This window comes from Vigna unguiculata, chromosome 1, assembly GCF_037176805.1.
Source record: "Vigna unguiculata cultivar grain cowpea cultivar isolate G323 ecotype 2 chromosome 1, ASM3717680v1, whole genome shotgun sequence".
Taxonomy (NCBI): domain Eukaryota; kingdom Viridiplantae; phylum Streptophyta; class Magnoliopsida; order Fabales; family Fabaceae; genus Vigna; species Vigna unguiculata.
This window is the reverse complement of record NC_140792.1, coordinates 47,171,681-47,186,756: the sequence shown is the minus strand read 5'-3', so window position 1 is coordinate 47,186,756 and position 15,076 is coordinate 47,171,681. Positions and strand designations below refer to the sequence as shown.

At 30.9% G+C, this 15,076-nt stretch overlaps 2 protein-coding genes across 3 annotated transcripts; both read right to left on the bottom strand.

The window, feature by feature from the left end:
- Positions 1 to 1,316: 1,316 nt before the first annotated feature.
- LOC114176322 (DNA replication complex GINS protein PSF3-like) lies at positions 1,317 to 4,968 on the bottom strand. 2 transcript variants are annotated; one of them, XM_028061341.2, is made up of 8 exons: positions 4,708 to 4,968; positions 3,497 to 3,595; positions 3,226 to 3,294; positions 3,007 to 3,107; positions 2,474 to 2,566; positions 1,862 to 2,001; positions 1,635 to 1,766; positions 1,317 to 1,461 (listed from the first exon to the last, which is right to left on the bottom strand). In XM_028061341.2, exons 2-7 carry the CDS (start codon positions 3,542 to 3,544, stop codon positions 1,657 to 1,659), a joined length of 561 nt encoding a protein of 186 aa, XP_027917142.1. In that variant the 5' UTR covers positions 3,545 to 3,595; positions 4,708 to 4,968; the 3' UTR covers positions 1,317 to 1,461; positions 1,635 to 1,656. The 2 variants fall into 2 exon arrangements, with proteins under 2 accessions (XP_027917142.1, XP_027917134.1); XM_028061333.2 differs by having other exon boundaries at positions 1,317 to 1,766; positions 4,708 to 4,966.
- A 3,837-nt stretch (positions 4,969 to 8,805) lies between these two features.
- On the bottom strand, positions 8,806 to 13,089 carry LOC114177322 (SGNH hydrolase-type esterase superfamily protein). Its single transcript, XM_028062616.2, has 6 exons — positions 12,875 to 13,089; positions 11,480 to 11,557; positions 11,042 to 11,182; positions 10,253 to 10,329; positions 9,996 to 10,145; positions 8,806 to 9,188 (listed from the first exon to the last, which is right to left on the bottom strand). Exons 1-6 carry the CDS (start codon positions 12,983 to 12,985, stop codon positions 8,975 to 8,977), a joined length of 771 nt encoding a protein of 256 aa, XP_027918417.1. The 5' UTR covers positions 12,986 to 13,089; the 3' UTR covers positions 8,806 to 8,974.
- Positions 13,090 to 15,076: the final 1,987 nt, after the last annotated feature.

Genomic DNA, 15,076 nt, shown 5'->3' with positions numbered 1-15,076 from the left:
TCCTAAACTTTCTTTTTTTGCTTTTCTATGTCTTTTAATCTTGCTAGAACTTTTTTACTTGTTACAAGAGTATTATGCATAATTATAGTAATTGAACTCCCACAGGGAGAATGTAGATTTTGGCATTCGTAATATTTCGTATTATTATTGTGTGAGCATCCGAAAAGAATTTACAACATTTATTGAACTTATTCTTTCTTGTTTTAATATCTTGTCTTCCTTTTGTCTTTCTTACATGATTTTTCCTTCTTTTTTTTCCATAGTGAACTCAGGCTATCGGTTGTATTTACTTATAATTAAAATTGGACTAACTTTTTTATAAATACTTTTCTAAAAAATATACATTTTTCAGAAATTAAAATTAGCTTATATATATAGATATATTAATTTGTAGAAAGTTTCCATACAAATTTTAAAAGTATTTACTTTTAATCCGAATATAAGTTAATTTTAAATTATTAAAAATATTTTATTTTTATTCCTAAAGTGTTTATGAAAAAGTGTCTAGATAGACCTAAATTGGCATCTCTAAACGAATCCCAGATACTTATATTCATCCAGGGCTAAATAGGGGTAATAAATCAGTGGAGAAAGAGAGAATTAATTAGGAAGATAAATCATGATAAATAATTGGAGAAAATTAAGAATGGTAAACAAAGCAAAGGAGATCAAAGTGTTAAATTAATGGGTCTAATGTAATATAATGCATGAATACAATAAGACATGACACATCAATATACATTTATTTTAAAAATAACAAAATATAACACATAATATATATATATATATATATATAATCTTTAAAATATGATAAATATATAGTTATTGTGTAAATTCAAATTAAAATCATATATATTAAAAATAGTTAAAATAAAAATCATTCAACGAACGTTCTTAGGCTTTTAGCCGTGTTTCTTATTCAACCTTCAAACAACCAGTGAATTTTTTCCGCAAATGACACTGTTTAGAAAAATAAAAGTTTCAAATGGATGTCTAGATTTTATTTCTTCAATTAGTTTTTACTGTTCACAGTGGGAATTCAATACCCACTGAGCCAAATTCCACGTCCGTTTTGCTTTTCTAGTTACAAGATCAAATTCCGGTTATAAAAACACAATAAAAACCACAAATATAAGGTCAAAAATCCCACTTCTCAAAGACCAATTTCTGACATGCCACAGTGCTACAATCTTCCCCTGATCCAGCATGACATAAAAAAAGAAAACAAGAAAAACCGCAGATTGGAAGTAGAAATTCAGCTCCTCACAATCAAATTTCAATCATAAACAGTAAAAGGTGCTAATTAGGAAATTAAATTTCAAAGGAGTCCCGCTAGAGATTTTTTTTTTGTTTTGAAAGAGTGCCACTTACGGGAAAAATCACACCCTGTTAGGGCCACTAGTACACTGTAGGCACAACCCATGATCAATGGTATGGTACAGATGATTCAACTAGCACTCACTGTGGCACACAACATAGCCACAGGTGGTCAGTAAATTCACTTCTATGTTTAGGCATCCGTAATTGGAAATTACAACACATTATATTTGTATTAAGTCCACATGAACACAAAAAAACTGACATTTTTTATACATATTCAGAACATCATAACATTGGCATAAAGAGATGCTTACATGGATGGTTAAAGCAAAGCAACTATTCAGCGGATTTTCTCTTTTTTCCCAGAACAGAAGCTATCTGAAATCTGGGCCCTCCCATTCGCCACTTCTTGAAGGATGCCATTTCGGATTGAGCTGTCTCATACACTACATAAAGGATTACAACAAAAATTAAATTGAATGTCTCAAGAGGGAAAGAGATGTGACCACACATGTTTCATTTAGAAAGGATAACGTCTCACAGTTGATCTCTTCTTTTGTCAGAATAGACCAAAATTTGGAACCAGCAGCAAATGCTACAGAATGGGCCTTCGTGAGAATTTCCTTGTACCTACTCTTAAAAGCAGACAACAACAGAAACCCAATGGTTCGGTCGCCAACTCTGCCATAAATGAAAAATAAATCAGGAGGGTACACAAAACATGTTGCCAATGTTGAGTAAAATGGTTCAGGGAATTTGTGGTAAAGTCGGAAGGTAAAGTTGTGGATTCTCCCTCAAAAATTAAGACCATATATTATGTTATCTCTCCTGTTTGATTAATGTGACATTACGAATCAAGGGCTGAGATGTTGCTGGACCAAATCCAATTTTTGAACATTTGGCCATCTTACATTTACTAGGTTGACCGACTCATGATGAAATTTATGATAATAAATATTTGAATGAGATGCGGCATGAATCATGTAATACAAGAAAGTTTCTGACATCCACATACTATCTTCGGAGACAGCATTAAATATTTAATCAACAAAATATAAGAAAACAGTAAAATGAGTCAGTAAAACTTAAACCAAAAGAGAAATAAAAAGCTATTTCATACAAGCAAGAAAATACAAGCATAAGCAAGACTTACATGGGTGCTATCTTGCAACCAAACTCATAAAAGAATGGACATCTGGACCTCAGATCCACACCGGCCGAATCAGCTTGGATCTCTAGCCTTGTTCTGAAGTTAAGAATCATATTCTATAAGATAAAAAAACGAGACACTTTCAAGACATCAAAAATTCCTGTAGTACAATTCGATATAAATGGTAATGCAGCTTAGCATGCGTATGCCAATATCCGTTTTTTTTAACTATTACTTTGAAAGCCATGTACATTGATTATTGAATTTGTTGTTACCCAAAGTTCCATGCCACACAACATGCACTTATTATGAAAACCAACAAAGAAAATTAAGGATGAAAAAAAAAATTGGTTCCAATATCCATTTAAAACCCATGAGGGAAGATACTAACAGGAAACGTCTGCCAAAACATTTCAGGCGCAACAGAAATAGTAGTATACTTAAAAAGTGCCTCTGAACTCGTCAGCGACATGATATGATCCATTATATGAAAAAAAGTACTCATAAGTAACAAAAAGACATTAAATAACCACTACTTTTTATCAAAACAAGGGGGAACGTTGACTGATACTGCCTGTCTCATCTGTAACTCATGAGCAAGCCAAAAGGGCAATTCAACTTTTGAACCAGTTTCAATCTGAAAATTAAACAATGTAATGTGGGTCAAATTACTAAGCTCCATAGAGCACGTATCTAACTGCAAATAATTTTTTTTTTCTTTTGGAAATCTAAAGACGAGTGAAAATAGCTCTTACAAAGTCCATTACAGAACTGGGATCTATTCCCACTCCAGATGCAGCCTTCTGAAATATAACTGACACAGTCTGTGACCACAACATATCAAACCGCAGTATTAGAATAATAAATTCAGGATGTATTCTGTATCTTAATTGTAAAGACGATGAATTCATAGTTGATTCTGTTAAAGTTAGCAACAGAGTAAAACATCATGCGATGGCATTCCCTTGCATACATACCGATCCGCAGCACATTTAAAAAAAAAAAAACGAAGGATCTGAAGCCTACCTCTTCTTCCATTATAATATCATCAACATCATAGTACTTGGTATTCATATCCTCCTGCCTGCTGCTTCCGCACTTCACTTAACTCATCGAAAGAGTGAACTGAAAATTCATAAAAAGCGTTTGAAATATACATTTAAAAAAAAAATGAGATAGTTATTCAAAAAGAGTAACTCTAACATTATCACTACTCATTTTCTTTAAAATCTAATGGTTTTACCGAGTAATCTATCTTAATCATTGGATCGTATGAAAATCAAAGGTGAGAATTAGGGCTATTGTTAGAATGACTAGACCCATCTTCATTATTTCATTAAATAAAAAAATATTTCTTCTTCAACTAACAATAAAGACAACAAAACCAATCAGCACAGAAAACCCGAATCTGTTGTTCAAATGACAAAACTCCATTCATTAGTTTTGATGTTTTATTAAAATAAACTGTCAATATAAAACACGCCCACAGTGTCTGGTGTTGCACTTCCATTAAAAATAAATTCATAACCACGAAACTTTGAAATATGCGTATCATACAGATAAGGGGGAATAATAACTTTAAAAAAATAGTCAAACAAGAGTCAATAGTATAGGCAGCAGTGGATAGGTGAATCAAACAAAGCAAAAACCTAACTCCTAGTTGAAAGTGGAAATTTGTTTCTACAATTAGGACATCAATCTGAAGTGGTGGAACACATTACTTGAAAGAAAAGAAATTTGAGCAAGAAAAAAGAAATCTTCTTTTTAATTCGAGCCATCAATATGAAACCAGACCGAGACCCAGACCAATTGCACAAGTCAAGGCCAAAAATCTCACAAAATCAAAAATCATGATTCCTTAAATAATACTCTTTTTTTCTATCACATCATTCGTCTTATGCAACACTTATCTTTCTGCGTACTATCCCTGGTTCCTTGATTATATGAACTCGATCTCTGAAAAAAGAAGAAGAATAAGAAGGGACAAAACTGTTTGTGGTTGTGCACAGGGGACGACCGTCCCAATTTCCAGAAAGCACAATAACCAACATGGGAAAAATCAAGCTTCAAGTTACCTCGTATGCACATATGTAGTTGTACAAAATTTCGGGCCATACAGATGAGAAGCAGAAAATAATAGAATGTAGAATATTTAAATTTTGGAGAAAACTTGAACACAGTTTTAATGAGAAGACATTGGTTCGGTTACGCGAAGCATCTTACAGAAGGAAATTCACCTGAGCTATGACGGAGTGAATTGTGCCGCCGCAAGTTACTGACAGAGTGAGCAGCGACGAGAGATAGTGCGGAGTGCTGATTAGGGTTACTGTGTTAGTGAGTTAGCGTAAGAAATTGGGGATCGAGGTAACAAAATCAAAATGAAAGAACGAAGTGACGAAGTGATTAAGATGAAAATGAAAAAGGGAAGGTGTTTGATTTTGGGGAAGAAAACTAGGGTTTGTTTTTCTTGGAATTTTTGTGATTTTGAATCTTGGCGCGTTTTCGACATTTCAGTTTTAGTGATGGCGCGTTCCAAATTTGTCGTATACAGATTGGCCTTCTCTGGTGCAAAACTATATAAAAATCTATTTCGCGATATTTTTATTTGATGATGATGCTGCCTAAAGCATAAAATTATTTCATAATATAAGTGTATAGCTTTATTTTTACTTTTACCTAATTTGATTTGAGATATCTCCTATTAGATTAACCATCTAATCAAATGGAAATATTATAAAATAAAAATTATAACAACCAAAATTAAAGAGATTGAAAAAAAAATGATAGAACAGGGACTACAAAACTATTCAGGTAATTGTATAAAAGTTAAAAATCTAATAATTTTTATTATACTTTTTTCAATTACAAAATCGTCACTTATTTTTAATTATTTTGAGGAAACAACTTTTCTTCTCAAGGTGCTATTTACAAATTTTTGTAAATATTAAGGAAATTAAAAATAGGGTAACTATTTTGTAATTTAAAATAAATGTAATCACGAGCAGTATAATATATTAAATTTGTGATGTATTCATTGTTAAAATTATTTTCATTAAAACTCAATTTATATAAAAAACATATTAATTTTGGTGTGAGATATTACTTTCGGTGTTTCATGTTATATGAATAATATATTTTTTCGGTAATAAGATTTCCATTATTTTACTGGAGCAAAAATTTAAATATTTAACTTAATTTATTTTCACTCGATTCTTAATCTTAATTTCACTTAAACAGCTATAATCTCTTTTAAATAAAAGTATCAAATAACACATTTATGCAACATAACAGAAAAATGTTTATAAAATCACCATTATTTATAATGAAGGCTTGACCTTTATCAAAGATGATAATCCATGACATATGTTGAAGAGAAAGGAAGTTCTTTAATCCCTTTGATTGTTTTCTTTCATTATATTTGAAATTTCCTAAGTTGACTTAGTTGACTTGTTGATTTTGATTAGGATTTACTTGTTCGCTAAAGTTGGCTTGACTTATATCAACATACTCATTCATGTTTACTTGTTTTTGTAGGTTAATTATACTAACGAAGGCATGGAGAGGTGACGCAACATTATTGGAGAGCATAGAAGATGTGTAGCCCATGTGGAAGAGAAAGAACAAACAAAACCTTCTAGAGCCCATGTGGAAGAGAGATAGCAGGCAAAACCTTATAAAAACTTATAGAATCAGGGACCACATGACTTGACCAAGAATCCACCTTGGAGCGTCTAGAATAGGTGACATGTCTTAAGCGAGAATCCACTTTAAGAGGCCATTTGTTGCACATTTTAACTTACCTTCTAGAATGTAGGGTTTCCTAACTTATGTGTTTTTACTAAAAGACCCCTAAACCTTCCTATATAAAGGGTGCTCTACTACATGTAAGGTGGTTGATCATTTTGGAGTAATATACACACTTGTTCAACCTTTGTGAGAGTATCATCCCTTGGAAGTGAAACTTATAAGTCTTATCTTGAGTTAAACTCAAGTGGCTCCTAGGATTCACGGCTTTGGTCTCTCTTTGAAGTGACGTGTTTCACTCACAATTTCATTTCTTGTCTATTTGGTTTTCTACATTACTTTTCCTTATTTTCATTTCGGTTTCTTGCTATGATCATCATTTTGTTTTTGTTTTCTTGAATGAATTTCATTTTTCTCATTATATAGAGTCTTCTAAAGTGACCCTCACATCTAGATAATTTGTTATCTTAATATTCAGTGGAAATTTTCAATAAACTTTCTTAAATAACTCCTCACCATATTCAAATATAAAAAAGGAATTAATTTAATCATTCATCAATTTCTAACATGTTCAATATTCTAGACAAATTCAAGATGATAAGATGTACTTATAACTTGTTCAATAGTTATATGACTCATTTCAACTTAATTGAATTATTCAAACTCAATATAACATTTGTTCACATCGTATTGTTAAATAAATACCCACATGGCGTTGGAAAAGCAATTTTATCATGCAAGAAAAATTCATTTAACCAATATTTCAACAATGCTAATAATTTTAAACTACTCCAAACTAATTACCTATAACTTAAAGTTCATAATTTCACTTTTTTTAACACAAAACAACATTATTTGCCTCAACACATAACACTATTCATTGCAAAATACAATCAATAATATATTGTTTCTCTAATCAATTTTTATTATTTCCTACTACCATCAATTTAACCTATTTTCATTATTCGTTTCCATAAACTTAACCTATTATACTACTAAAAATGAAAATTAGAGGACTTGGTCTGAGACTTTGATTTAAAACAGATTTGCACTCTATGCTTATGTTATTAGGCACAATACATCACATAGAAATACAATAAAAAATACATGACCAACAACTAATTCTAAATGAAAGTAAATAAGGAAACAAAGTTGGAAAGATAAATCACAATAAGTTGTATCACTTTCATGTACAATTGTCCGATACCAACACAGTTGTGTTATTGAACGTGGAAATCAAACATTCATAATTGAAGTAAAAAGGAACAATAGCATAATTCTACATTGCCTCAAATGAAAAACTCGGGCATTATAACTATTATACTAAAAATCTTCACGGCAAAACTTAAACCTACATTAACTTCATCATCAAAAGATCATTCAAGGATAATTGACCTTATTTTGAAAAATGTAGTTGCTCCACGCCAAAACTCAACAAGTATTATTTTTAAGGTAAAAAATTCAAATCTTGTTTGAGATTCTACATCGACTAAATATAAGATCAAATTATAGTACATAAGTGGGACAAATCTTACCTTAAACAGTCAGCGTAATTAAGATTAGTTAAGCTAAAACTCACTGTCTTAATATGGAATCAGAATCATAAAGGTCTACCTGATTAAGATTTTGGTCTATTGTGTTATTCGTTATTAGACCCATTTGATTTTCATTCTTGATGTCCTCAACATGATTGCATGATATCTTCAACACGAGAGATGTATTAGAAATTTCATATTGACTAAAAATAAAACCAAATTATAATGTATAAAACAAAAATTATATATTATAATTTGATTTATGTTGAATATGAATGCATATTCATATAAATGCATTACATTATGTAATTAGTTTTATGAGAATATTTATATAATTTGATTATACATAAGCTTATGTGTAAATTTCTTCATCTTTGTGCAGAAAGTTAATTTATAATTTTATAATTTTTTGTTTTTTATTTTTTTTCTCTGTTTTATATGAATTTTTTTTATTGGTTGCTTATCTTTTATTGTTTGTCCCCACCTAAAGAAGCAATTAAAAAGATAGACAGAAGGAATAGGATGTTATCAATGGTGATAACAGGGAGACAGACTGATGATGACAGCAGAAACTGGAGAAGACACCAATGAATTTAACCATGACAGAGTTGGTATGGATAAAAAGGTCTAGACCAAGCTATTTATGTAAGGCATTTGTAGCCCCTGTATGGTTTCTATGGTGGTGACATACGGCATATGCTCAAATTTTCCAAATAACTTAAATCACATTCAACAAAACAAACTTATGTTATCTTACTTTTTTTTACTGTGACATATAATTGTTTTTAAAAGTAAGTACATATTTGTGATTAAATATTTTCCCAGATGTCCACTATATTTTTAACACTTTTTATATGTTCAATTCAAATTTAAGAAATATTTGTGCAATGCATCAAAAGTTCTAGTCATTGTAAAAGTTGCAGTCAATTTTTCTTATGGTTAAATATAGGTGTCTGCTTTTTCCCTCCCCACATATACGAGCATAGGAAAATAGCCATATCCAATGTCTAAATTCTATTAAACTTTTCTTCAACTGAACCATCACAAAATAACAGATTATCTAAAATATTGGACAATACTATCACCAAATAGTCAATCAAGATGTCTGATAAAAAAACGTAAATAATATATGAAACTGCTAAATACTTTGGGATTTGGCAGACAGGTTGACTCCTGGATGGAGGTCACAACAAATAGATATTATTAAAGTCAATAAGCTAACAACCTAATCCCACTGAATCTCTCTGTAAAAAGTCCACTCAGAAGGATTCAATGTAGTTTTGCCATCAGCAGCAACCAGATCATATGGTGAGTCTTCTGCAAATTCAGTGGACAAAGATTTCCAGTGGAGGCATGGCTCCCAGTCAGCCTCCTTAAGCACGCTCAGTATCTCTTTCACCACTATTTTGCTTCCCTCAGCTGCTAAATGGATGCCATCACTGCAAAATTCATTCAAGATGACAACAAATTATGGATATTGTTTAGGTAAACTAGTCTATTTGCATCATTCTCATTCACATGTTCTTTAATATATTTCACAAGAGATCAGAATAAGCAACAATTCAAGCATAAGGAGATGAAAAGAAGAATCATACGAACTTTGGTTTTAGCATCCGCTGTGACTTTATTGTCAACTCTATTTTAGATTTTTCTACAACTAAATATGGAAATGCATATAAATTCTAGAGAAAAAATCCATTTGGTCCTTAGAATGTTTGGTTTACATCACTTTGGTCCCTAACTCCATGAGATATATGTGCATCAATTTAGTGACTCAGGTCGTGGAAATTAAGACAGAAATCAGCCTTCTGTGCGCAAAAGGCAGGATTTAGGGACTAATTTGATGTCATTTTTCTTTTACTGAGTATCTAAATTGATGTAAATTTATTTAAAGGACATGTAATCTCCAACTTTCCATAACTACATTCATATCGCTTATCTATTAAGATCAAAAACCAAATCAATGTCATATTAATCTTTCAAGCATCAATGGTTTAAATTTTATGGACACGAAAACCCAGTGAATTGAACATAAATGCAAGTTTAAATTAACCAAAAGATAGTCAACATGCCTTTAAGATGGAAGATTGCAGGGCCTAAATCATCTTGCAAAGAAAGCAAGATAATGGCAAAGAGCAACTAAAGGATTTGGGTATTAAACAATTACATTTCAATATGACACCATTCTGAAATCTCATAATATTTCAGAAGAATAAAAGATAAATCGTAGAGGTTATGAAACTTACGTAAAACAAGCATTCCTCCAGTCATCTCTCTTCTGTAATGCATTAAAAAGATCAACAACTTTGACATCCAGTTCCTTGCATAGCTTAATACAAGCTTCTGAGTAGCTTTGGCACAATTCATTCGTTCTTACTAGCTCACTAAGAACTCCACTGATTAAGAATTGGAAATAAAAAGATAAGATTGGAATTTAGTGATTATCTGAACATAAGTACACTACAGAATTGGAAATGTGAAAGAAAAAATATCTTCAGACTACCTAGTGTTTCCACGCACTTTTTCCTCATTGACAGGAGGACAACTGAGAACAATGATCCGTGTCCTTTCAGAAAGACCCTGACAGTCAATATTCTCACATTAAATTACAAATAATAGTTTCACTTTCTAAAACGCATTTATGATCATCATAGTAGGCAAAGAACATCATGTGTAAGATCTATTTTTCTTCAGTATAGAAGTTACAATCTGCTGCATTCCTGCATAACTACAAATCATTTTTCAGTTTTTTTCATAGACATCCTTTTTCTTTTAGTTGTTTTCTCTTCTCATATTTACGATTCATTCGACTTGACATTAAATGAAATAGAACAGTGTGCAGCCTATTTCAAAGGGTGTCCATTATTATCCACAAACTATATTTTCTTGACACCTCTGCATCTTAATTCTGCAACCCACGTTCTAAACTATTTTCCTCAAGCAAACTACATTTCATAACTGAATACGAACGCATAGTTGATTTATGTTAATTTTATGTTATGAGAAACATGGGAGAAACAGCTCTGGAGAACCAAGGATAGGCAAGATATAAAACAATGTGATGATGGATGGTTTTTTTATCTGCATTACATTATGTTTGTCAACAAAAGGTCCTTCAATAAATCAATTTATTTCCTAAACCTTCACATTTTAAAGAAACGGTGTAGCCTTCATATTGAGAAAATCAAGATTGTAGAGCTCTGTGTCTTGAAGTGAGCATATAAGTTTCTACTGAAAGGCAGTGTGCACTTATGAAAAAAGAACCAAATGATTAACATAGCTGCAGAAGTACCTGAATATGAATCAGAATTTTTCTCATGTTTTCAATATATTCGTGAAGAGGGACATGAGGGCCTAGGCCAGACGAATGAGGACCCATGGAATCATTACCTCCAAAATAAACTATCACAAGAGAAGGCTGGGTTGCAGCATCCTGGGAAGTCCGATAAATCAAATTATATAACGTAGGAAGGATAACAGGCTACATCAAAGGAATTATTCAATAATGAATTGAGAGAGCATAAAGCTAGCAACATATCCCACATGGAAATCACATTAAGAACCAGAAAAGGATCGTGCATTATTTCAAGAAACTGTGTTCTTTTGATCCACCATTTTAGACTAAAGCATAAGGTAATCAAACATCAGATAAAGTGAAAGAATAGCTACACAATGTGCATAATTTTGATTGAGTTCTGTCATGTGAATGGTTTCCTTTAAGGTACAATACCTTTGGGAAAACTTGATCCAGGACTTGGAGGGCACGTCGAGAGTTCCATCCGTAGTATCCTCGCAACACTATGTCAGCCTACAGAAAAAAATTGTATCATCATAACCTAAACATGACCATTCCCAATAGTTGATTAGTGAAGGAAAAACAAAAACAAAAAGTTTCTTGATGTGGACACACTCCCACAGAAGAGAGTGCATGCCTATTTATATCTCCTCTTCACACACACTTATGAAATATAAACGCCTGGATACAGTCTTTGCACAGGTTTTCTACTTGTAATCATCCAGAGCATCGTTTAGGAGGCCATTAAGAAGGGTAAAATACAAAAATTTGAATGCATGACGACTAGGACAAAAACAGCGTAACCAGAAAGGAAGCCAACCAAAATGATTTCATTAGGCTCAATTTTTATAAACGAAAAACTATAAATCAATCTTCTCTCACAAGTTATATCAACTTATGGACCTCAACAGTCTTGGATGGTGTTGGACCTTTTCATAAGCTAATTTTTATAAGTTTGTTTTACCAAACATAGATGTTAGGTCATTTTACCGCATTACTTCATCTTATTTCCTTCTCCTATAAGTTCACGTAAAGAACATTGCCCAAATTGCCTCTAACTAAATGCGGGAATACTTACCAACGTTCAATGATGACAATACTTAGAAGTTAACCAAGGTGTCACACTTGAATCAACAATAATTCATGTACTGAAGTAAATTCATTCAAATTCACTTTTTTGTTTGGAATATTATACTCAACTAATGAGACAAAAAGTCAAAGATAAGATGAGTGACTAAACTGGAATCCTTTGGAGCAAATGACACGAACATTAGAAAAAAGACACAAATTTAACCCCTCAATCTCGTTTTAATTGGCGCGCAAAAGGAATACTCAGATGCTACTTTTCATTACTGAGAGATTAAACAGTTCAATTCCTGCTTCAGTTGCTGTTTGTATCACAGGAAATTGCAAAGTGATGCAGCCACAATTGCGATGACAGACACCCAAAAACCTTAACAGAGTTGAGGCCAAAATTTCAGAGGCAGGATTTTATTAAAAGTTAAAACCTTGCCTCCCATTCCCATATGGAAAGAGTTTATTATAGAGGATCAAACCATGTATATGTGGTCGGAATTGGCACAAGAATGCAATAGCGTTTTAAATTGAAGAATTGGTAACCGCCTCTCCACAAAAAAGTGTCAGGAAAAAAAAAAAAAGTGGCATTGAGCTCGTTGAGAAAACGACGTGACATGACATATACGATAGCATAGATGTGATGCAAGGATGCATGTGATGATGCTGCAGTTGTAATGTAGAGCAACAATGGAAGAAAGCAGTGTTGAGGGGTAAAAGAAAAGACAATAAATGAATGCAGTTGAAGGAAGGTACCTTACGAGAGTAGATGTCAGAAAGATGGGAGCCCCAACCGCTATGGCCGAAACTAAGCTGAACGATGGAGGATCCGAACAGAACAAACTGAGGTCTGGCAGGTGCAACCATGTCTGTGAGGTTCAGATTAAGAATCACAGAAAGAAAAAAAATTAGAAGGGAATGAGGAGGGTCATGGAAGACTTTGTATTTGTCATATCCTAAACCAAACAAATCAAAGGTTGTTTGGTTATAGTCATAAGTGGTTTGGTCATTTTTCTTAAAAAAATAAAATATACTGATGACAGAATTCATAATAATATCAAAATCTTTAATTTATTGAAATTTGAGTATCAATTTAATTCCAATAACAAAATTCATAATAATATCAAGAAACATGTGTAATAAAAAAACAAAGATTTACAAATTACTTATCATTTAAAAAATTCATATATAACTTTTAAAAGTACTAGAACTAGTAATTAGTCATTTAAAAAATTCTAAATTATAATATTTAATTATATTTCTAAAAATATATATATTTACTACCTATATTACCCACTTTGAACTTTAGAAATTTTATATATAGACCGATAGTTAATCTCTGACAAAATGGTTAATCTCTAACAAAATGGTTTATGAACTCTAATTTTATGAGTTGGTAATTTATCATCTTAAGCGTTGGCCAAGACTTATGGTAAATCTTACCAAACTTGTAATTTAAGAATTTATGAATTACATTATAAATTTTAATTAGTAACTAGTTTATAAATAAAAATAAAAATATATAAAATAATAAATTTTGTATGTAAATAATTTTATATTCAAATTGATAGATGGTAAAATGATAGAAATATAAAACTTAGCAAGGGAAGGAATTCTTTTGAAAATTAAACTTAATAATTAATATTTTATCTTCGTGTATTTATTTAGTTAATTTACATATAACATTATAAGTGAATTAATATTTTATTTTTATGTATTTAATTAGATTTTTTCATAATAGGTAAAATTTGTCTATGTTTGGTGGAATGTAATTTTTATCATAAGTCAAATGTGGTTCCATGTTTTGTATTATTTTATTTTATTTTTAATAATTTTTCATGTGAAGACAAATAACTAATGAACTTTAAAGTGTTGACATAAATGATATGTAAAAAAATATCTAATATGTCTTTATTTGAAAACGTAATCATTAATGAATTAGTGTAAATATTCAATTAATTTATATATATATATATATATATATATATATATATTAACATAAGCTTTTAATAATAACGTTTTAAATGCTTACATTTAAATTATTAATTATTTTTCCAAATTTTAAATTTTAATTTCTTTAATATTTTTAATAAATGTATTATATGTTGTAGTTGTCATCGAATATGTTTGAAATTTTGATATAGACATTGAAAATGTAATTAATCTGATAACTTCTATTAAGAAAGTTACGAAGCTTTATAATTATATTTATCATCATTTTTTATTGATCTTACATGCATATCCTAAAAGAAAGTTTCTCGTGATTTATATGATTAAATATAATAAAAGATTCTGACTAAATCCAAGTAATCAAAGGGATGAACACGTTGGGTAGGTTCAATATTGGATACACCAAACGAAATCAGGAGTCTGAGATCTTTAAGAAAGAAGTCAGGAAAAGAAAGAGGGGTCCATGTGTAGTGTGGCAGTGGATATTAAGAAATTAAAGGTAAAATAGATATGCCGTATAATTTTATAACCATTGATGGATGAATAGCATCGATTGGTCACAATTTTTGAGTTTTATAAAAAAATGATTAGTAGGTTAGGTGGGGAAGTTAGGGAAGAATGAATGAATGGTACAATAAAAGAGACATGGAAAGGATGTGAGTAGGTTATCCTTTATGGCTACCATAATGACATCTCATATCATATTGTTATACACATTTAAGATATTTAAGATATGCAATGTTGCTTCTCTACCTTCTCCATTATCACCACCTTGAATTTAGGATCTAAATCTAAATGTCATAATAACTCGCTCTATTATTTTATTTTTGTTATTAATTCTGAATAATTTAAGTTAAAATATAGATTCAAACACAATTAATTTATTTGAAATAAATTGAATTTCAAACATTAAAATAACAAAATATAAATATATAAAATTAACACTTAAAAAAATATTATTGACGAACAAATTTGTCAATAATACCAAAAATTTATCGGTAATTTAAG

Bases quoted from the DNA above. Each gene is read 5' to 3' on its own strand.
- LOC114177322 (XM_028062616.2), bottom strand. From the start codon at position 12,985: ATGGTTGCACCTGCCAGACCTCAGTTTGTTCTGTTCGGATCCTCCATC. The intron at 11,558-12,874 runs GTACCTTCCTTC...TTTTTTCTGTAG, and splicing joins CTGACATCTACTCTCGTAAG to GCTGACATAGTGTTGCGAGG. The intron at 11,183-11,479 runs GTATTGTACCTT...CGGACTTCCCAG, and splicing joins TGGATCAAGTTTTCCCAAAG to GATGCTGCAACCCAGCCTTC.
- LOC114176322 (XM_028061341.2), bottom strand. From the start codon at position 3,544: ATGAATACCAAGTACTATGATGTTGATGATATTATAATGGAAGAAGAG. The intron at 3,108-3,225 runs GTAAGAGCTATT...TTTAATTTTCAG, and splicing joins CCAGTTCTGTAATGGACTTT to ATTGAAACTGGTTCAAAAGT. The intron at 1,767-1,861 runs GTGAGACGTTAT...TCCTTTATGTAG, and splicing joins GACAAAAGAAGAGATCAACT to TGTATGAGACAGCTCAATCC.